This window comes from Apium graveolens, unplaced genomic scaffold, assembly GCF_009905375.1.
Source record: "Apium graveolens cultivar Ventura unplaced genomic scaffold, ASM990537v1 ctg6109, whole genome shotgun sequence".
NCBI lineage: Eukaryota > Viridiplantae > Streptophyta > Magnoliopsida > Apiales > Apiaceae > Apium > Apium graveolens.
In genome coordinates, this window is record NW_027419224.1 from 143,001 (window position 1) to 167,127 (window position 24,127).

Here is a 24,127-nt window from a genome sequence, read left to right on the forward strand (position 1 = left end):
GCTTCATAAATCTGAAATTTTGATAAATCTCGATGGTGTTTGTCAATGATCACCTCGTCTTTCTTGTGATGTATAATATCTTCTTCTACTGTTGTTTCAGTTGGTATTTGTAGTATTTCTATTAAAATTAGGTCTGCGTAATCCACTTAATCTCCAATCATTATGGTATTTACTTCATCACTGATATCATTTGTTGCGTTTGATGGTATAACCTATTAAATTTGAATATCAACACGTCAATATTTGTTATCCTTTCACTATTAAAGATGGTAGCTGATAGTTCCATAACCGAGTTTTCAATTATTATTCACAAAGGGTATGTGTTGAAGTCCGTTTCCCTTATCTTGAGCTCTTTATAGAATAGTCATTAAAGATCGTCAAAAATTGTGAAAGGAGAACATGCCTAACAATGAAAATTACACAACCAAAGAACATGTTAGGTGACATAATTTATAGGAATTTATCAATTCATATATAACATAGTTGAAGATATCAATTGCAATCACAAACTGCTAAAATGCAGGAAAAAAATAACATCTAGGCTTTTTAAAAATATATGCAACTTAATACAGAACATTTTTCCAGAATCAATTGCATTAGCAAAGTCATAAATTGAAAAAACGGGGTAAACCATGTATTTTTCGGACATAAACAAATTCATCACATTGTTCAACATGTATTGCTGCATGTAATTCCTTAAATTAAAGTACATCTAGATGAGGTGTTTTAAGCATCAACTAATGCACCAATTTGACTTATTTTTAAAAAGTATCAAAATGTAGCAAGTAAATACATTACATGCTTAGAAACTTTTACTGCAACCTAAACTTCATAAAATGGATCTCCATGTAATTTTTGCAAGTACAAATTAATTCCTTTTTTGGAATAATTTTTTTAAAGTTATACAACATATAACTGATGACACAAATGCTTTAACAAATGACAAGATCATTGCAAACCGATCCTCCTAAACTGCAAGCAGCTCTCGATTTTCCTCAACCATAACTAATACAATAGTTTAAGTTAATTATTGCAAAGTTCGCAACCTAGTGACTGAGTACACAAATGTTTTAACAAGATTGTTGCAACCTGAACTTCCTAAATTGCAAGAACCTCTCGATGTAATTTTTAAAAACATAAACCAATAAAATAGTTCTAGTTAACTACTCAAAATTGTGCAACCTAACGACTGAATTCACAAATCCTTTAACAATAAAATTGAAACCTGAACCTCGTGGGCATCTAGATGATCCTTTCGCAACCATAAATTAATGAATTACTTTTACAGTTTCTTTTTAAAATTATGCAACTTATTTAAGAACTGAATAACTACTTTTCTAGACACATCAATCGCAACAAAAAAAAAGCTAAAATGAAACATCATTTAGCTTAGACACTTAAAAATATAATCTAATTAAAGAAATTTGTTACACATTATTCAAATGTATGCAACTTAATAACTCAATCATATTGAAAATCAAAAACCTCTTATACAACTAAAATAATCAATTGCTCAAACTCAACAATAAACTTCATAATCCTTTCATAATACAAAACAAGTATATCTACAATTTTCATATAAAATCAGTAATTAGAAGTTACCTTTCTACGATTTGAATAAATTTGAAGAAATAGTTTGACTTTCGATATCAATGATGAAGTACAGATAAATTGTCAATTGATTTTTATGTTTGTCTTCTATGAATATGTACATAATCGAAAGAATCTATGATGTTTGTTGACGAAAAAGAAAGTTGCAGATTGTTGATGATGAAGAAATTGTGGAACGAAGTGTACGGAGGAAGTCCAATTTTCTAATTTTTTATCTTCTTGTATTGTTGTCGTATTTGTGCAATATAAATTGTTTATTAACGTAGATTTGCAAATACTTTTAAAAACTGTAATTATTTTTGAAAAACTTTTCTTTTTTTAGTATATTTATGAAAAATCCCCTAAAAATATAATTAAAAACAGGAAAATGAAAGAAAGAGAAGTCTATATGAACATATCAAAATATGATTTGTAAATCTCTTCTACTCAACAACTCAAGTATCTTCCACATAATATTTGAACAAAAACAATAAAAACGTATATTATTTATATGGGCTATTAAATTAATATATAAATATGATTAAAAGCTCAAGATATGAAACTGAAATATTAATATAAAAATTATTAATAAGAAAATATTTAATATTATAATTGAGAAAAATATATAAGAAATTTATTTTTATTAAAAAGTATTTATTCAAAAATATCTAACAAAATATCTCTTAAAAATTGTCACTAAACTACATTGTTGTAAAACTAATATAATATCAATGTTATAAAATTCAGGAATCGAAAGATATCGGTCGAGGTACCGATTAGAATTTATCGGAGATCTGGGATTAATCAGATGCACTTTATATTTTAAATTATATTTAGTTTTAATATCCTTATTTTAGTAGTAATTTATAAGTTAATACACATTTATCATATTATATAATTATCATTATTTATGTTTAATTAAAATTCTATATTACCGATTAAGAAAAATACATAAATATTAATCGGATTTCAAAAATCGAATCGGTATCGTGCCTTTTCGAGAATTAATCGATAAAATCGGGAATCTTTAGAATCATGGATAATAATGTATATTCAACAAAAAGAATGTATAATAATGTAAAACATAGGTCCTTATTATATGATATGCATAAAATGGATCTTATCCAGATTTTTGATAGTTATTGTCCATTTACTATCAGTTTATTATGGATCGTTATATCTTTAAAAAAATTGATCATGACCGTTAGATTTAAAATAAATGAAAATTTTTATAACCAACGATAAGTAGGTATTTTATATTAAATAGAATATCCTACCCTTTCAATGATTTAAATAAAAAATAAGTAGGTATTCTAAATCGAATATAATAATAATGCAAAATTCGTAATTACTATTTTCTTCAAATTCTAGATCATATTTGTTGAACAAAATTTATAAACCATCACTGAATTAAACATTAATTCGTGAGATTCGCATGAGCTGTATATCGTAAAAATCTGATGTACCAAACTCAAGATAGAGCCGAAATAAAATCAAATGAAACTCAGTAATTTTTTTGTTTGTTTAAAATTTAATATAATTTTTTTACTATTTTAAATTAATGAACAATTGTTAAATAAAAAGTAAAATATTCGTGCATTGCATGGCGAAACATTAAAAATTTGGTAGTCGGTTAGTCGGTACCGTATTTGAGTTTATATAATACTTGAGTTTATATAATATACGGGATTGTTTTTTTTATTTATGTTATTCATGATATTTTCTCAAAACTTAAATAGAGACAGTTCGTTCATTGGTGTAATGACATTGGAATAAGACAAAATAATATATGTTATTTATTCTGAATAAAACAAAATTATACTATTGGACGTGATTAATATAAATTTAAAACAAACTAAATATAACTTCTTAAATTTAGTCGGTGCAATGGATTTCGGTTTAAAATAAAATAATGACTACTTAGCTAAAAAATTATACTCATTATGTCCCCCTAGTAGTATATATTGGAGGACGGGGGCTTGACACACATTTTAAGACTCCTTTAAATTATAGATCCGTAAACAGTTTTTAAAATTTTTTTTGTTCCGAATAAAAATTTGTTGTTTAAAGTTTAATAAAAAAAATCAAAAATAAATAATAAAATTATACTTTATATTCACTTTAAAATCCGTGTCGAATATTGAAAAAAGACTGTATTCCGTCAATCGAAATAATAGCACCTGGTTAAAATAAAATAACTTAAACTATTCATCGGACTAAAAAATTATACAACCCATCCGCGGTAAAATAATATTAAAATCAAAATAAAATTCAACCAATTTATACAAAATAATATGTACTATTCATATGAGTTAAACAAAAGTCTATATTTATCTGGGTTTAAACTAAATTAAAATCAAATTAAATATTATTAGTTGAATTTGATCATATAATGGGTCTGAGGATAAAATAATTTAAAATTAAATTAATTATGATTCACATACTTTTGAACCAGGATAAAACTTATCGTTTAATTAAAAAATAATTGTATTTTGTAAACACACATAAAAATAACAATAATACTATATGTTTCAATTTGAAATATTCTTTTCAAAGTTATATACATTTAAATAAAACTATCGAATTATATTCTTATATAAATATATATAAGGGGGATTTTATCCAAATTTTTATTAGTTATGACAGTGTACCGATTTAATATGGACACTTAGATCTTTTTGTAAATTTTTATTAGTTATGACAGTGTAGCGATTTTATCCAAAAGAATAAGACGTGAGGAATGAACTCGCTAAACAAGAACTTGTTAAAAATTGTTTCGTAGACAAAATTATTTGTACCAATAATTTAGTTTATCAGTTTTTAAGTTTTGGGAAAAATAATTTACTTGTCAATAAGGCTTTTCCTGATAAAATGAATTAATTGTAACTAAATTTAATATTATAAGATGTCGTTCATATAATTTTTATTCAATTTCACATTAATTAATAAGATTTTCCCTATATTTTATTTTTGTAAAAAATTATAAGATTTTTAATTTTATATGAAAAAAAGAAAGTACTATTTACAAGTAGCATCAATTGAGCATAAAATAAAAGTTGATCTAAAATTTGATATTACGACTCATTGCATAAGTATTTTTTTTTCTTTTTTTATTGAAGTATGTGTTTCTTTATTTTTTTGTCTAAGTATGTATTCTTTCTTATTTTAACATTAATTAATAATTTATTTAATAGTTAATATTAATGTCAGTCTATAATAGTTAACACACCTAATTTATTGTCGGAGAAATTAAGAAAAGTAAACAACTTTCCATGTAGTTGCTTACTTGGCACAGGTGATATTATACCAACGTCACTAGGAACGACACTAGGACTAACAGCGGAATAACTAAGATTTATTACAAATAAACAAATTGTATTAAATTAAATAAGAATCCAAATAGAAGTTCTTAAACCCAGCCCATAAACCCAGCTCACGTACTATATAAACATTAATAATTTTGAATCATTAACAACATTAGAGAATTGTCACAGACTCACGATGGACAGAGAGGAATGTGACATTTGCAAAGGACTAAAGGTATGGTTTCGCTTTGCGCCTTCACCACACGAAGTCTTGCTCCAATATCTCATCCCTATGATCCAAAAACAACCACTCCCCTGCGATCGTATCATCAAACAAGCTGATGTTTACGGAGCCTCGAGGCAATGCGAAGTTTTCAGAGACGATGATCTCTTCTGGCAGTCAGCATCATCCGGCAAGAAGAAGACTATTTACGTGTTCACTAAGTTGTCCAAGAACGGTAAGCGTGTTTCGAGGAGAGCTGGTCGTGGCACTTGGGTTGGTCAGAGTAATAAAAAGATTAAGGACAAGAAGAGTAATGAGGTTCTTGGAAGCAGAGGAGCTTTTACGTACAAAATCGACAAGAAGGTGAGTAGTAATGGTGAGAGTGATGATAAGTGGTGCATGTATGAGTATACTCTGGATGATAAATTTTCGAAAAAACTTGGTTTACCAGAATCAGTTCAAGACTATGCGATATGCGAGATTATTAAGCGAGGTGATGATAATGCCAGCGAGTACTCTGTTAATCTACTGGAATCATCTAATCAATATGATACTGATTCTTCAGTGCTTATGGGCGAAGTTAATCAGATACTAACAGATTCACAACGAGTTCCCAACATTATTGATACTTATTCTCCGATGCATGTGGGCGAAGTTAATCAGATAGTCCCGGTTGCACAAGGAGTTCCCAACACTGATCACGAGCCTTGGTTCGATGCTGATTTTTCAATGCCTATGGGTGAATTTAATCAGATACTACCTGTTGCAGAAGGAGTTCCCAACATTGATGACGAGTCTTGGATTGATGATATTGATTTTACAATGCCTATGGGTGAATTTGATCAGATACTATCTGGTGCAGAAGGAGTTCTCTACCTTGATCATGAGCCTTGGATTGATACTTATTCTTCGATGCCTGGGGGTGAAGTTAATCAGATACTACCAGTTGCACAAGGAGTTCCCAACATCGATCACGGCCCTTGGATTGATACTGATTTTTCAATGCCCATGGGAGAATTTAATCAGATACTACCTGTTGATCAGCAAGGAGTACTTCCCAACATTGATCACGAGCCTTGGATTGTCGATGACAGCAATTATTCGCAAGCAGCAAATCCTCAACATGTTATCAATCAGAATAATCCTAATATTTTAATGCTTCCTGGAGAGACTGATCAACCAATCCCGGTTGCAGAAGGAGTTATCCACAATGTTCCTGCACCGGATTATCAACCTGAGACTGTAATCGGGAACAATCAATCATCAGCGACTATTCCATTGATGGATGAAGGTGAGCTCGAATCACTAGTTTCGCTTTTTGCTTCATTACCAGGGGAAGATTTCGACGACTACATGCAGAGAAGCTCGATGAAGTGAATTTGACAAACAAGAAAGTAAAACAAGGGAACCAACTACACAAAACAATGTTTGTTTAGGGTTCTCTTAAGTAGTGCAGTATCTTTTTCCTACATTAGGAGTTTTTTGCTTTTGAAATACTTTTAGGTTTTCTATTCCAACATTGTTGTAATTGGTGGTGTTATTTAAACTTTCATTTAGCTTTTGCAGTTTCATATTTCTACCTGTTTAGATAATTTTCATCTTAAATTTCATGTAATCTCTTGATTCGGTATATCTACTACTCTGCTTTCATTTAATAACTCTATCCTGTTTCAAGTTGGAAGCTTTTGTCAAGGACATCAGCAAGGCAACAATTTAAATGCGAACAATCTAATCTTTGCGAAGGCTTGCAAGAGTTATTCCCCCACACTTTGCATTAGGTTTGCTACTTTCTTTAGGCATTATTTCAAACTTTTATCAAGAGATTGATTTTATCTGGATAACCTCTATTCTTGACAAATGTTGTCTCAAGAGAATTTATAAATGACTGAGAGCTAAAAGTATGTGACCCGATCTTGTTTGATTTACTTTCCTCCATTGAAGGAGGCAAAGTATAAAAAGGATTTTCCATGTAAGGTTTACACGGTTTCTCTTTGGAGGGTAGTGCTTTTCTTACATTCTGCATTTCACAAGTCTGCTTGTCTAGAGCTTGTATTAGATGCTCTTTAGGAATAATTAGGACCATATCCTTTCCTTTCTCTCTGCATTTCAAAAGCATACAGCACTGAAATTCCTACCTATCTGTTTCCAACTAAGTTCAACTCGTTTCGGCTACAGAAGGTTCTGAGTTCAGACTCGTTGAACAAAATTAGTTACATAGTAGTATAAAGGCATTGTAGGGGTAAGTGTTTTTATCCGTAAGGTTATGAGAAATAAAGAACTGCCAAAACATCGATTAAAAATTTAATCTACGGTTCCATTAAAGTCAAAACAGCACAATCATTTGATCATGGTACTCCTGTATGTGCTTTAGATTTCATGAAGTTCTGACTTCTGAGTTCTGACTCGGAAACAAGCTCCCTACAAAAATAGGGATAATACTGCGTTATTATGAATTTATCTTCAACAAGTCGACGCTTTAACTAATTACAACTATTCACACCTATGCAATGATGAAAAGTGAAAACAATGCCTTTACTTTGTCAAAGAAAAGATTCCCCTTGTTCTGTATAAGCACTGTTTAATACTAATCAACAACACAATACAAGCAGATTAAGGTATGCAAATGTGTAGCAGCAGCCCACTTTAGGAGAAGGAAGAATTGCAGAAAGAATAAAGCCGATGTAGAACTTATATTCAACGAATGTAGCGATGATTGTCGTATACAAATGACATTCTTGGCGTAGTTATAGTGCATATACTTTTTCTCAGGTAAACGGCCAAAAGAATGGCATTAGGACTAATATGCATTGGTTTGATCCCACTATTTAGTTTTCTGGGTAGGATGTAGTCATATCCTTTGACCTCTATAGTATCGGTATACCTTTTAACATTTTTTCTTAGTAAAAGACGTTTTTACCCTCCGATATTGGCCGATATGTCGTTTTATCTCCGAAAATGGCTAAAAGGAACGATACCTAATACTACAGGGGTTAAAATGTATGACTTCATACTTTTGAGGCTGAATACTTTAGGGGTCAAAAGGTCATTAAGCCTAGGAGTTTTTTGCTTTTGAAATACTTTTAGGTTTTCTATTCCAACATTGTTGTAATTGGTGGTGTTATTTAAACTTTCATTTAGCTTTTGCAGTTTCATATTTCTACCTGTTTAGATAATTTTTATCTTAAATTTCATGTAATCTCTTGATTCAGTATATCTACTACTCTGCTTTCATTTAATAACTCTCAAACCCAATTTTCTTTTTCACTATGAGGCGAATATTTTATTTGCAGAAGGTGATAAAGTCTGGACATCATGTACAATGATTCTGGTTGAGGTTTTCGTCGATGGCGGTTGTGACAAACAAGACGTTTTCTGCAACTTCTCTTCACATCATCAAACTCCCAAGAGAATGGAATCTGCAGCAGTTGATAAAGTAAAACTCGGTTATTAGTGATTATGTCGAGTGTGGTGTTCATTGCTAGGCTAATAGGGAACACGGTTAGAACCGAACACTAACAGAAAATAAATGAGCGAATGAAGAAAGTAAGACCTGATAAGAGTATAGAAGGGATGCATATTTAGGCATTTTTGATTAGTTTTACTGGTTTTTGTAGTTAAAAGTTGCGAGCAGCCTTGTTCTTTGGAAGATCCATCTCGTGTTAGTATTTTCATAATTATTGGCATTACTTCTATTCCAGAGAAAAGTTTAAGATTATAGCAAGATAACGTGCAACCTATATATCCTCTCTAGCATTCATCCACATGTTATTATAATTAGTAGAGAACTAATCGAAACAATCCACGTGTTTTGAACAAAATAGAATGAAAGATATCATAAAAGAACTGACACCGGAGCAGAGATATGGCTTGATTCAGACTCAGAAAGCCTCACCTGCTGCATTGCTGGCAGTACCTTTGCTCTCCGCCTTTGCTTATCAGAACAGGGATCTTTGAGTGACCCTCGCAAACCCTGTGGCGCCTATGGTACTCCCTGCACTTATTGAGGTCTTCCAAACACCCATCCACTAAACACGAGGCCTTTTTTGCGTAACTGAAAGCACATACCTTCTTCGATTCTAAAGGTAATGGCAGTGATGGTAACCCCTTTGGCCCCTGCAATCTGTCCATTGCTCCATCTCGCACATCTCCTAATGTACTTGGTCTTTGATCATAGCAAATCATCACCATTCTTTGACAATCACGCATACGCTACCATTAATTACACACTTTAATTGATTTTCTTTGTTTTGCTTTTTTTTTCTCTTCTTAACTCAACATGTTATAAATCAGAATAATCCTAATATTCCAATGCTTCCTGGTGAGACTGATCAACCAATCCCGTTTGCAGAAGGAGTTATCCACAATGTTCCTGTGCCCGATTATCAACCTGGCACTGCAAACGGGAACAATCAATCATCAGCGACTATTCCATTGATGGACGAAGGTGAGCTCGAATCACTAGTATCCCTTTTTGCTTCATTACCAGGGGAAGATTTCGACGACTACATGCAGAGAAGCTCGATGAAGTGAATTAGACAAACAAAAAGTAAAACAAGGGAACCAACTACACAAAACAATGTTTGTTTAGGGTTCTCTTAAGTAGTGTAGTATCTTTTTCCTACATTAGGAGTTTTTTGCTTTTGAAATACTTTTAGGTTTTCTATTCCAACATTGTTGTAATTTGTGGTGTTATTTAAACTTTCATTTAGCTTTTGCAGTTTCATATTTCTACCTGTTTAGATAATTTTCATCTTAAATTTCATGTAATCTCTTGATTCAGTATATCTACTACTCTGCTTTCATTTAATAACTCTATCATGTTTCAAGTTAAAAACTTTTGTCAAGGCAACAATTTAAATGTGAACGATCTAATCTTTTAAAACCTAATGGATATGATCCTAGTTCTCTAGGTTTGCTCACTGAAGTAGATTTCCCTATATATTGCCTACAAATTCGATAATGTTATATAAATTTAAGAACTTTTTCTACTGATACAACATGACAGAGTTCACAATGTTAAAGACAATTTAAAAATCTCAAATTATCGGTAATTGAGCGTAATGCTACAAAAAGTGAAGAATTAGAGAGTCTAAAAGTGAGGTTTAACCGTACCATCACCGATTTTTTCACAAAATTCTACGACCTCCAAATTTTAAAGGTGGATCCGCCATAGCACATGAACGCATATGTATACACGTTTCAGGCCTTCTGGGCCTGATGTATTGATAGCGGCTCTATGGCTGTACACTACTGACACTAAGTTGGTGCCTGGTGGGAGATCAGAATTGGAAAATTGGATGCCTTTGGAAACGTGTATTTGTTTGGGCATGTTTTGGCTAGAGATTGCTATAAATTCCATGATCTCTCTAATCCACAGTCCACAGATCAAAATATTCCGAAAAGTAGTGTGAGACATGGAGTCATGGAAATATTATATGCAGTCAAAATAAACAGTGCTGCACATAATTCAAAATAAAGCAAGCACATCAATTACATTGGCAGAGACATCATTACATAGAATCCTTAACATCACTATTAATCCAACAACAAAAGAACAAGAAACTTATACTGAGGATGTAAAAGCTAGCTTAATAATTCCCTGAAGAATTAGTCTCAGGTCCACTTCCTCTGGTGGGCGGTCGCCTTGGAGGCGGTTGGAAACGCATTGTCATGTCTTCCTGGGACAGATAAATACAACAAAATTACAGTGAATACTTGCAAAACACTATGTTACTGCAGCAACTATAATGATCATGTCCCCACTCTGTTTTTCTCTCTCAATTTCTCTCTCTCACTCGTGTTCTCTCTCTGGTGCTCTCTCTCTCCACACACAAATATACATACAGGTTCTTATATTCAACTTGTTCTCAATTAAATTCTGAACTATTCTAGTTTATTGATTCTCGTAATTCACAATTCAATCAGCACAACCTTGTTCTTCACTACAAGAAAAATGTCATCAGACAACACCCATCAGACAACGCTTGACCAAAAAAGTGTTGCCCAGAAATTTTACACAACAGTTTTTTAAAAACCAGAAAACAGGTGTTGTGTGAATCCCTTTGCTACAATAGGTTTAAAACTGTTGTCTAGCATATCGTATCAGACAACCGTTTTCTGAGATAAGGTGTTGTTTAAATAAAAAGATTTCATCATTCCTACAATGCTTTAAAAACTATTGTCTAGGTAATCGACACAGACAAGCCTTTCTAAAGATATGTTGTGCAAATGAGGTAGTTTGTACAACAGTTTAATTTTGCATTGTCTGAAAGTAATGGAGACAACGTTGTGAAACACCGTTGTTGGAATGAGACAAGTGTTTTCTCAATGGATTAGTTAAGCTGGAATCAAATAACGTACTTCCATTGGTGAGCTGGTATAATGAGAGACGTTCATTAAGAGGAGATGAGGTGGCACCATGTGATTGGTGAAAAAACATTCACTTGGATTGCTGAGTTGGTGTAATAAGAGCAGTTGATTGAAAGTATATTTAATATCAGCCATTAGATTAAAAAACGCTGTTACGTTTACACAACAGCTTTTGTTCAAATAAATGTTGTCAATGTTCATCTAAGACAACCTTTTTTCATAGAAAACCGTTGTCTGTAAGTCTGATTCTTGAAATTTCTGAAGCATTGCTTGTGATGAGGTGGCACCATGTGATTGGTGAAAAAACATTCACTTGGATTGTTGAGTTGGTGTAATTAGAGCCGTTGATTAAAAGTAGATTTAATATCAGTCGTAGGATTTAAAAAAGTTGATCATCTAAAACAACGGTTTTTTTTCAAAAAAACTGTTGTCACTATTTATTTCAGACAAGACTTTTTCAAAGAAAACTGTTGGATGTTGCCTCGTACTAGATTTTTTTCCATACCCGATTAAAGAGATAAATTTTTAAAATGATTTTTTAGATGATCCAACCGTACGGATGTTAAGAAATACTTATTTTAGTCACATGAAAAAAGTATTAAAAAATTTCAAATTCATCTCGAATGTCAAGATTAGAAAAATCTGGTAAAAGCACTACTTCCCAACACGGGATTCGTTCCCGATGAACAAGATAAATTTTTTAAATGATTTTTTTGGCGATCCAACCGTACGGATGTGAAGATATACTTATTTTAGTCACATGAAAAAAGTATTAAAAAATTTCAAATTCATCTCGAATGTCAGGTTTAGAAAAATCTGGTAAAAGCACTACTTCCCAACATGAAATTCGTTCCCGATGAACAAGATAATTTTTTTTAAATGATTTTTTCAACGATCCAACCGTATGGATGTTAAGATATACTTATTTTAGTCACATGAAAAAAGTATTAAAAAATTTCAAATTCATCTCGAATGTCAGGATTAGAAAAATCTGGTAAAAGCACTTCTTCCCAACACGGGATTCGTTCCCGATGAACAAGATAAATTTTTTAAAAGATTTTTTCACACTTGTTTGTGATGAGGTGGCACCATGTGATTGGTGAAAAAACATTCACTTGGATTGCTGAGTTGGTGTAATAAGAGCAGTTGATTGAATGTATATTTATTATCAGCCATTAGATTAAAAAACGCTGCTACGCTTACACAACAACTTTTGTTCAAATAAATGTTGTCAATGTTCATCTAAGACAACCTTTTTTCATAAAAAATTGTTGTCTGTAAGTCTGATTCTTGAAATTTCTGAAGTGTTGCTTGTGATGAGGTGACACCATGTGATTGGGGAAAAAACATTCACTTGGATTGTTGAGTTGGTGTAATTAGAGCCGTTGATTAAAAGTAGATTTAATATCAGCCGTAAGATTTAAAAAAGTTGATCATCTAAGATAACGGTTTTTTTCAAAAAAACTGTTGTCACAATTTATTTCAGACAATAATTTTTCATAAAAAAACCGTTGGGTGTTGCCTCGTACTAGATTTTTTTCATACCTAATGAAAAAGATAAATTTTTTTAATGATTTTTTAGAGGATCCAACCGCACGGATGTTAAGAAATACTCATTTTAGTTTCATGAAAAAAGTATTAAAAAATTTGAAATTCATCTCGAATGTCAGGATTAGAAAAATCTGGTAAAAGTACCCCTCCTGACAACGAGACTCGTTCCCGATTTACAGGATTAATATTTTAAAATGATTTTTCGACGATCCAACCGTACGGATGTTAAGATATATCGATTTTAGTCATAAGAACAAATTATTAAAAAATTTGAAATTCATTTTGCATGCCAGGATTAGAAAAATTTGGTAAAAGTATCCCTCCCAACAACGAGACTCGTTCCCGATTTACAGGATTAATTTTTTAAAATGATTTTTCGACGATCCAACCGTACGAATGTTAAGATATATCGATTTTAGTTATAAGAATAAATTATTAAAAAATTTGAAATTCATTTTGCATGCCAAGATTAGAAAAATTTGGTAAAAGTACCCCTCCCGACAACGAGACTCGTTCCCGATTTACAGGATTAATTTTTTAAAATGATTTTTCAACGATCGAACCGTACGGATGTTAGGATATATTGATTTTAGTCATAAGAAAAAATTATTAAAAAATTTGAAATTCATTTTGCATGCCATGATTAGAAAAATCTGGTAAAAGTACCCCTCCCGACAACGAGACTCGTTCCCGATTTACAGGATTAATTTTTTAAAATAATTTTTCGACGATCCAACCGTACGGATATTAGGATATATCGATTTTTGTCATAAGAAAAAATTATTAAAAAATTTGAAATACATTTTGCATGTCAGGATTAGAAAAATCTGGTAAAAGTACCCCTCCCGACAACGAGACTCGTTCCCGATTTACAGGATTAATTTTTTAAAATGATTTTTCGACGATCCAACCGTACGGATGTTAGGATATATCGATTTTAGTCATAAGAAAAAATTATTAAAAAATTTGAAATTCATTTTGCATGTCAGGATTAGAAAAATCTGGTAAAAGTACCCCTCCCGACAATGAGACTCGTTCCCGATTTACAGGATTAATTTTTTAAAATAATTTTTCGACGATCCAACCATACGGATGTTAGGATATATCGATTTTAGTCATAAGAAAAAATTATTAAAAAATTTGAAATTCATTTTGCATGTCAGGATTAGAAAAATCTGGTAAAAGTACCCCTTCCGACAACGAGACTCGTTCCCGATTTACAGGATTAATTTTTTAAAATGATTTTTCGACGATCCAACCATACGGATGTTAAGATATATCGATTTTAGTCATAAGAACAAATTATTAAAAAATTTGAAATTCATTTTGCATGCCAGGATTAGAAAAATTTGGTAAAAGTACCCCTCCCGACAACGAGACTCGTTCCCGATTTACAGGATTAATTTTTTAAAATGATTTTTCGACAATCCAACCGTACGGATGTTAAGATATACTGATTTTATTCACATGAAAAAAGTATTAAAAAATTTGAAATTCATTTTGCATGCCAGGATTAGAAAAATCTGGTAAAAGTACCCCTCCCGACAACGAGACTCGTTCCCGATTTACAGGATTAATTTTTTAAAATGATTTTTTGACGATCCTACCATACGGATGTTAGGATATATCGATTTTAGTCATAAGAAAAAATTATTAAAAAATTTGAAATTCATTTTGCATGCCAGGATTAGAAAAATCTGGTAAAAGTACCCCTCCCGACAACGAGACTCGTTCCCGATTTACAGGATTAATTTTTTAAAATGATTTTTCGACGATCCAACCGTACGGATGTTAAGAAATACTCATTTTAGTCACATGAAAAAAGTATTAAAAAATTTGAAATTCATCTCGAATGTCAGGATTAGAAAAATCTGGTAAAAGTACCCATCTCGACAACGAGACTCGTTCCCGATTTACAGGATTAATTTTTGAAAAGCATTTTTCGATGATCCAACCGTACGGATGTTAGGATATATCGATTTTAGTCATAAGAAAAAATTATTAAAAAATTTGAAATTCATTTGCATGCCAGGATTAGAAAAATCTGGTAAAAGTACCCCTCCCGACAACGAGACTCGTTCCCGATTTACAGGATTAATTTTTTAAAATGATTTTTCGACGATCCAACCGTACGGATGTTAAGATATATAGATTTTAGTCATAAGAACAAATTATTAAAAAATTTAAAATTCATTTTGCATGCCATGATTAGAAACATCTGGTAAAAGTACCCCTCCCGACAACGAGACTCGTTCCCGATTTACAGGATTAATTTTTTAAAATGATTTTTCTCAGACGTTGTCGTATAAACTATGTACAACAGGCTTTTTAAAAATACCGTTGTGTGATTCAACAACGGTTTTTTTCTTGGAAACCGTTATTGACATTGTTTTTAAATAACCTTTTTTGGTTATAAACCGTTGTATGAATTTGGCACTATTTATTTGGTTGATATTACATCCCACAATTGTTTTATATTAAAAACTGTTGTGTGACTTTTGTTAAGACAACACATTTTAAATTTCAGACAATTATTTTTAATGCCATATATTTTATTGACTTTGTTAATATATATTCCTTAAACTGTTGATGTTAATATATATTGATTTTATTCACTTAAAAAATATTTTAAAATTTTCAAATATATCTTTCTTGAAATTATAACGAAAATGTAGTGAAAGTGGTAGTTCCTAAAATGGATTTCGTTCCTGCTTAACAAAATAATTTTTTGAAATGATTTTTTTCTAATATCTAACCATATGGATATTAATATATATTTGTTTAAGTGAATTATAAATTAATGAAAATGTTAGATTGAATTTTATTACATTAATATGTAATATAAAATTTTATGTAATAATTTATAAATTCAAAAAAATATCTTGCATAACTTTACAAGAAGATTCTAGTTGAAGTACTACTTTCTCAAACTAGACACGTTCCTCATTAACAAAATGATTATTTAAATAAATTTTTCGACGATCCAACCATACGGATGTTAAGATATATTAATTTTGATTATCTTCTTATAAAATAAAGTAAAAAAATTATAAAATAATACATATAAATAAAAAAATATCTATTTACCCCTATTTCACCTTAAACCCCACTTTTTCATTTTCCCCTTGTTTAAATTTTCATTTCCCCCTTCACCCAAATTTCACTTTTTAGGCCATTTTTTCATTCCATCTCCTCTATTTTTAGTTTGCCCCCAAGTGAAAATTTTATTTCCCCCTTATATCTCCCCCCATTTTGTTAACCCCGTTTATATCTCCTTCTCATCGGTGTCTGCTCTCACCCCTCTATTTTCCCTGTTCTCTCTCTCCCAACTCTCCCTTCTCATCACTGACTCTCTCTCTCCATCTCCCCATTCTTTCTGTCCCAACTCCCCCTTCTCATGGATCTCTCTCTCTATCTCCCCATCTTTTGTTCACTCATTTCCCCTTTACATGGTAGTCCATCTCCCTCTCTAAGCTGTAACTCCCTTTCTCTCATGTTCTCTCTCTTTGAACTTCCTATGCGGCCTCTCTTTCCATCACACCATCTGTGTAATTAAAACCTAATTTTTAACACCTCAATTTACTCTAACCTCTCACCTCTCTAAATCCAAACCCAAACTCCAATTCAAATCTTAGAAACTAACCCCTAACTCGAGTTATTCAAAAGCTCGATTTCAAACGCAAACCCTAGTTCGATTTTTGGGTTAAAGGTATACACTTGTCTTATTTCTTTTTTAAATGATTTTATTTTCATTGCCTTGGGTTTTATATTCTTTTCATATATTATTAAAGGAGCTCATATGTTCAATTAATGTATTAGTATTAAAAACCTACTAATTTGTTATGTCATGTAATTTTATACTGCAATTTTTATTTCATCCATTTTGCAGGTGGTCCTATGATATTAATTAATTTTTGATTGCTCACTCTTATCAGTGTATGTATGTTTTCTTAGCTGCTGGATAAATTTTAGTTATATGATTGCTCAATTCACATATTTTATTTCAATAGATTCTTGATTTTTGGATGCTTTTAATATATGATTTGTTCTTATCTTGATTTTATTGCTTTTAATTAATATTTTTTGCTTCAGATTAAATAAATTTTCATGCTGTCTATTCTAAACAAAGTTATATGATTGATTTAAGAAATTATTGGTTTTGCAAGTACTATGATTCAAGATTGCATGTATCTTAACTTTGTTCTATTTTTATCAAACTATTGGTTGTTTGTAGTACCTGGTAAACAAGTTTGAATGGGATGCGGAGAGATTATATAAACTTTGTTGATATGTTTAACCAAGCCCATGTATAGATTGTTGCTAGAGGAGGAAAGAAGTTATCTAGAGTTGCAACTGTTGTAGGGGTATTGTCTCAATAGAAAGGATGATACTTGTTGGAAGCCAACATCCACACCAGGAACATAGAAGACAAGATGTGAGTGATGGGTTAGAAGGTGTGGTCGAATCTTGTGATTTGGTGGAGGTCTTTATTAATTGTCTTGTGTGAATACAAAATAAAATAGAAGCTTACACAACTCTCGTGTATCAACAACATATACTTTTTTTGCAGGTTGAACTTGACTAACCAAAGATTGCCAAGTTGGTATCGTTGAAGAGTGTATTGAAGATTCTTGTGTGAACTGTACAAAGATAACTGCTAGAAGAAAATGGAGTTTGTAAAAGTGATCATTAGGTTTGAACTTTTTGTTTTAAATTAAACCTGAAGTATTTTATTATTTGCATAAATTGATACATGGAATTGAATTTATGAAGAGAGGAAGTTTTAGTCACGAGGAGCTTAATATTTTTGTTTCTCTATTGGAATTTGCCGGACAAAATAAGACCCGAGAGCAAAGACCACGAGAATGTCTTGGACAACTGCCAACCACAGGAAAATCAATTATTAATCTTCAAGCCATGGAAATCAAAATTTATTGATGATATGAACCTATTACAGGGGATTCAAAAGCTAAAAATTCATTGGAAAATATAGTTGGATATAGTTGAGCAAAAAAGGTATTTATAGTTGGCATATTAGTGCGTATACTAGAGAAAGCGTCATGTGTGTTTGCACATGTAAATGTCACCTGAATTTCTAAAGAAAGTTAACTCAGATTTTTCATTTTTATATGTTTTAACAAGCAATATAGAGTCCCGAAGTACATGTACTCGAATGGTCTTATTTTTCTTAAGATAGAACTTGGTTATACTTAGTTGGTTTTTAGTTGAAATGGTGTAATGGATGGTTGGTTGATTGCTGGAGTAATGGAGGGTTGGTTGTTTGCTAGTGTAATGGTGATGACTTGATTGTAATCTCAATGGTTTTTCTTTGGATTTTAAATTTGATGGCATATTAATTTTACAATGTTGTTTTATTTGCTTTGCATTTGGAAACCATTGTCTGAGGGGATTTTAGCCCGTAAGTTATCCAGTTAAAACATTGTTATAGTTTGTTTGACACAATAATTTCAAAAACTAAAAGCTTGTTATATTGACTTTCGCACAATACCAAACTGAATAAAAAACCCTTCTCTATAAAACTAATTATGTTCAGACAACACCATTTGTTATAAAAAAAATCATATCTTAAACACTAACTCAACACATTGTAAACTAAAAGACAAGTGTGAAACTAAATCACACAACACAAGAAATAGGACAAATCTTGTATGAGAAGAGTTCCTACAACACAAAACAAAATGCAAGTGTTGTCTGTAGAATTTTACTACAAGAGCTATTTAATTCATTTGTGTTGTGTGTTGATCTGTAGAACAACCATTTGAGGACAATAAGAGTTGTATTACTTGTTTTGTTCTTATATTATTATGGACACACTACACAACCGTTTCCAGAACACTTGACTAATACAGATGTTTACAATATAAGTTACAAGAATGCGTTGTCTATTCTGGATGTAACACAACAGGTTTACTACTCTGGTCGTTGTCTGTGCTCATTCACACAACAGTTTTTTCCCGTTGTCTGATCCATGTAAGAGAGGCGGCTCAATAGTCAACGGTTTTTCAGGGTATCAGATAACGGGCAAAAACCGTTGTGTGAGCCGATTTTCCTTGTAGTGCTTAGTGATTTAAATGCAGACTTTAAGATTAGGGGGATGGGTTTTTGGGATTTTGCGTTCATGGGTTGTGGTTAAGAAAGGGTTTGTGGAGTGTAATGTGTTTGTTTGTAATGTTCTTACGATGATGTATTTTAAGAGTGGGGTTTTGAGGGATGCGCGGAAGGTATTTGATGATATGTGTCATATAGGGGTTGAGGATGTTGTTTCATGGAATTCGATTGTGGCTGTGTACGTGTAGAGTAGGGGATGTTAAGGGTGTGTTGAGGTTGTTTGAGAGGTGGGGAGAAGGGGGAGTTTGGTGTGATGGTGGATGTGGTTAGTCTTGTTAATGTTCTTCCTGCTTGTGGGGTTGAGAAAGTGTGGAGGAGATGGAAGGAGGTTCACGGGTATGCGCTTCGGAGTGGGCTTTCTCATGATGTGTTTGTGGGGAATGCTATTGTGGATATGAATGCAAAGTGTGAGTTGATGGATGATGTGAGTAAAGTGACTGAGAGTATAAAGGTGACAGATGTTGTTTTTTGGAATGCAATGGTTATCGGGTATTTTCAGGTTAGGAGGTTTGAAGATGCTTTGAGCATGTTTGAGATGATAAAAAGTGGAGAAGAGGTTTGGTATTGACGGGAAGTGGAAAGAGGAAGATTGAAGAGGATGGATTTTGGTTGCGTTCAGGCGATTTTTGCTCTGATTTTAGTTGATTTCATGGTTACTTTTGTGATATTAGTATTGGCCCTGCAGGCGCACTTATTTTCCGTCATTTGCAACCACTTGCAACTTATTTTGCAACTAAATGTAATTTTCAACATATTTTTTCAAATTTGCATTTGTGGTTGCATATATGGTTGCTAGCAGTTGTAGGTATGGTTGCAAATACAACCTTCATCTTTACCTTTGGATAAGAGATACTTCAGTTTATGCCAAGTATCTCAACACTGATCACAATAACAAGTTATGTTATGCAAAAGATTCCTTAGAAGAGGGTCACGTTTCAGATTCTGATACAGTAATCTCCCATGAACAAGAGTGTCAAATAGGTAAAACCATAATTAGTAGTTGATTGTTCCAAGTATTAAAACAATAAAATGATATGCAATGCGGTAATTGATAAGTAAGCACACAAATAGGGATTAGTTAAAGTACCTATGATAATGATCATCATCAAAATCATAACCAATGGCCTCGTCAGAGCAATTAGTTAGCATCTTTAAGTTATGTTTTTTTCATCAATGCTATTTTTATGTCTGATCATACATACCCCAAGTATATCAACACTGATCACAATAACATTTGAGTAATTGTTTAGAGGTTCACCAATTCCATAATTGGGTTTTAGAAGCTTGAGTAAGACTGTAACATTTGCGGTTACATCTAAAGTTACATAATTTATGTATTAGGTAAATTTTTAATTTTTAAAGTTGCATAGGTGGTTGAAATCTAGGTTTAAATTATTTCTATAAAGTTAATTTACAGTTATGGTGAGATTACATTTAGAGTTACATAATGGTTATATTAGATATTAATAATCTTGTAATTTTTATAGTTGCATATGTTGTTGAATTCTAGGTTTAAAACATGTATATAAGGTTGCATTAAACATGTTATATTTAGGATTGCATAAGTAGTTTCATAAAAAGTTACAAATAACATTGTATCTTGCTTTTTATAACAACATAATATGAAATGTGTTGCATTTGAGATTTCTTTGAGTTGCAAATGTAATTGAGGTATCTGGTTGAGATTTCTTTGAGTTGTATTTGTAGTTGAATAATGGGTTTATAGTTTCGTATTTATATGAGTTGCACCGGTAGTTGAATTTTGGATTTATTTGAGTTACAAATTGTAACAGCCCGCACTTCCGGACTATTAAATTCTAAATCGAAAACTAAAAATAAAATATATTATTACTCGATAATTCTAATAGATCACGAAATTCAAAGCAGCGGTCAAACGCAATAATCAAAATCATAAAAATAGAGACGCAACTCCACAAATCCGATAATAATTGTCTAACAGATAATTAAATTTATTCTCTAAAAACAAAATCTTTATTCTAATTCAAATAGCACAAAACGAAGCAGCACAGATCTCCACATAGTTCTCATTCCTTAATCTTAATATGCTCCAAATTCCGAACCTGAAATGTTAAAAGGGGTGAGCTACACAGCTCAGCAAGTACAAATTGACTAACTTTTAAACAGAAAAACAATGGGTGTTTTGATAAAACGATTTTTCTTAAAACAATAATAATTTTGTAAAACATTTTCTAAAATAAATCCAACCCAAAGTTTTATATTTTAAAATTCAGAATTTAAAACAGAACAGAGCAGAATTTATAACAGTACAGATTTTATAACAGATCTGAGCAGAATAAAACAGAACGAAACGATAATTCTTATAAATACCACAGTCTTGATCTACGGCCACACTTTGCCAGTAGCCGGCATCTAATTCTTATTCTTATTCTTTATACCACACTTTGCCAGTGGTCGGCATCTAAAGTTCAATAATTACGCGCCCTTAATAGGTATCTAAAGTTGCACACTTGTGCGCCTACTAAGGGTATCTAAGGCTAGTTCCGGAACTATAGCGTAAATTACGAACGGTTCGAAAACGTAGAGACTGGGTTCTAAAATTCACAAATACTTATATCTTATAATTTCGAAATCAAAGTTTTTATATCTTATATGAAATTAAAAACAGAACTGAAATATCTTTTCGGAAATTTAAAAGTAAGTCAAAAGGTACTTACCTCAAAGCCTGACCAGATCTGAATTTACTCTTTTTGACCCTCTAAACGATATTTTCTTGAAAAACACGAAACACGAAAGCTGAAGATAACGAAAAGACCTTTCTGAAAAGTCCAGAATCACTGAATTCTGACTTACGATGAATTTTCTACGAATTTTATAAGACAGCTGATTTTTGCTGAGAAAGTCCTACGAATTTTAATGATAAAAACAAGGAATACGAATATGGTGTATTTATAACGATACAAAACCCTATATCTCAACTAGGAAATAATAATATTTCCTCCTAAAGATTTACAACCTCTCCAAGTAAATTCCATAAATAAAATATTTGATACACACAATTACCTAAACTAAAAAAATTTCGATTTTCTAAATTATTCTTACACTTATTTCCACAAATAACAAATCTTTTCACAAATCAACTACCTTGCACAAAATGTTTTCAGAATATTCTAATTTTTAAAATATTTATCTAGACAAATTAATATCTAATTTCTAATAAATAAATTAAAAATAAAATTACGAATTTTACATTCTTCCCTCCTTAAAAGAATTTGGTCCCCAAATTCACATAACATAAATAAATTAAATAAGTCACTAAAGAAAAGAAATCATACCTTAATTGCGATAGTTGTCATTTCCTGTCAGCTGAAACACACGTCCTTTGCCCATCTTGTTATCTGCTTCCTTCCTTGGTGGCGGTGGCGGATTGTGCGGATAATTCGAAATCTTATGTCCTACTTCTCCGCAATGAAAACAAGCACCTGTATTCCAACGACAGACTTTGTCCGGATGATTCTTGCCGCACCTGGTACACGTCTCTCGATCACCTTGACCCCCGATGTTATCGTACACGTGTGGCTTCTTGAGTGGTCCCCCTTGAAAAGATTGCCCACTAGTTTGAGTGAACCGCCTCTTATTCCAACTGCCAGACGCCTTTTCAGATTCTGCCAAGCCCCTTTCGATCACTAACGCCTTGTTGAGGACAGCCTCGTACGTCTGAAGTTCAAACGACGCCACTGAATTCCTGATGTCACTTCGAAGTCCCTCCTCTAATCTTCGTGCTCGACTGCTCTCATCTGCTACTAGGGTCGACGCGTACTTCGCAAGCTTTGCAAATTCTGCTTCGTATTCAATGACGGTTCTTCCACCTTGTTGAAGTCGAATGAAGTCCCTCTCTTTCTGCAGACGAACTGTTCTCGGAAAGTACTTGTCCTCTAAAGCCTTCTTGAACTTTGCCCAAGTGTACGGTTCATGATTTTCTTCAAGATTTGTCGTCTCATTCTTCCTCTTTTCCATAAGCCACCAGTCGTAAGCGCTTCCTTGCAATTGGTACACAGCTAAGGTCACCTTCTGTTCCTCATTGCTCCCCAGAAGTCCGAAAGCTTTTTCCATCTCTTGGATCCACATCTCAACGATAGCCGGGTCTGTAGCTCCATCAAAAGTTGGCGGGTTCAAACGCTTGAATTGAGAGACGATGTTGGGCTTCGGTTGCTGATTCACAAGTACAGCTAGAGTTTCAGCCAGCTGGTCAAAGACGTTTCCTCCTTCATCATTATTGCCCTGATTTTCATTGTTGTTCTGATTTTCTCCATCCATCTTTACTAGAACACACAAAACAAATTCTAAACTTATAGTCAATAATCAAAAAAAACACAAAAGTCAAACATATCAAATAATCACACAAATAAATGCCCTAAATCCAAAATAATTTTCTAAGACCTATACGATAGTCTAAAGGATCGCATCCTAGGGAATGTACTAGTCCCATACCTAATACACTCCGAAGGACAGCCTGCTCTTGATACCAACTGTACCAGCCCGCACTTCCGGACTATTAAATTCTAAATCGAAAACTAAAAATAAAATATATTATTACTCGATAATTCTAATAGATCACGAAATTCAAAGCAGCGGTCAAACGCAATAATCAAAATCATAAAAATAGAGACGCAGCTCCACAAATCCGATAATAATTGTCTAACAGATAATTAAATTTATTCTCTAAAAACAAAATCTTTATTCTAATTCAAATAGCACAAAACGAAGCAGCACAGATCTCCACATAGTTCTCATTCCTTAATCTTAATATGCTCCAAATTCCGAACCTGAAATGTTAAAAGGGGTGAGCTACACAGCTCAGCAAGTACAAATTGACTAACTTTTAAACAGAAAAACAATGGGTGTTTTGATAAAACGATTTTTCTTAAAACAATAATAATTTTGTAAAACATTTTCTAAAATAAATCCAACCCAAAGTTTT

At 32.3% G+C, this 24,127-nt stretch overlaps 1 protein-coding gene and 1 long non-coding RNA gene across 3 annotated transcripts; one reads left to right on the forward strand and one right to left on the reverse strand.

Moving 5' to 3' along the window:
* Positions 1-16,338: 16,338 nt before the first annotated feature.
* LOC141703042 (uncharacterized) lies at positions 16,339-17,732 on the forward strand. 2 transcript variants are annotated; one of them, XR_012567339.1, is made up of 3 exons: positions 16,339-16,747; positions 16,928-16,974; positions 17,273-17,732. It is a non-coding gene; the product is annotated as an uncharacterized LOC141703042 (long non-coding RNA). The 2 variants fall into 2 exon arrangements; XR_012567340.1 differs by lacking the exon at positions 16,928-16,974.
* Positions 17,733-22,482: 4,750 nt separating this feature from the next.
* Positions 22,483-23,463, reverse strand: LOC141703037 (uncharacterized). The gene has a single exon (XM_074506655.1). It carries the CDS (start codon positions 23,461-23,463, stop codon positions 22,483-22,485), a length of 981 nt encoding a protein of 326 aa, XP_074362756.1.
* Positions 23,464-24,127: the final 664 nt, after the last annotated feature.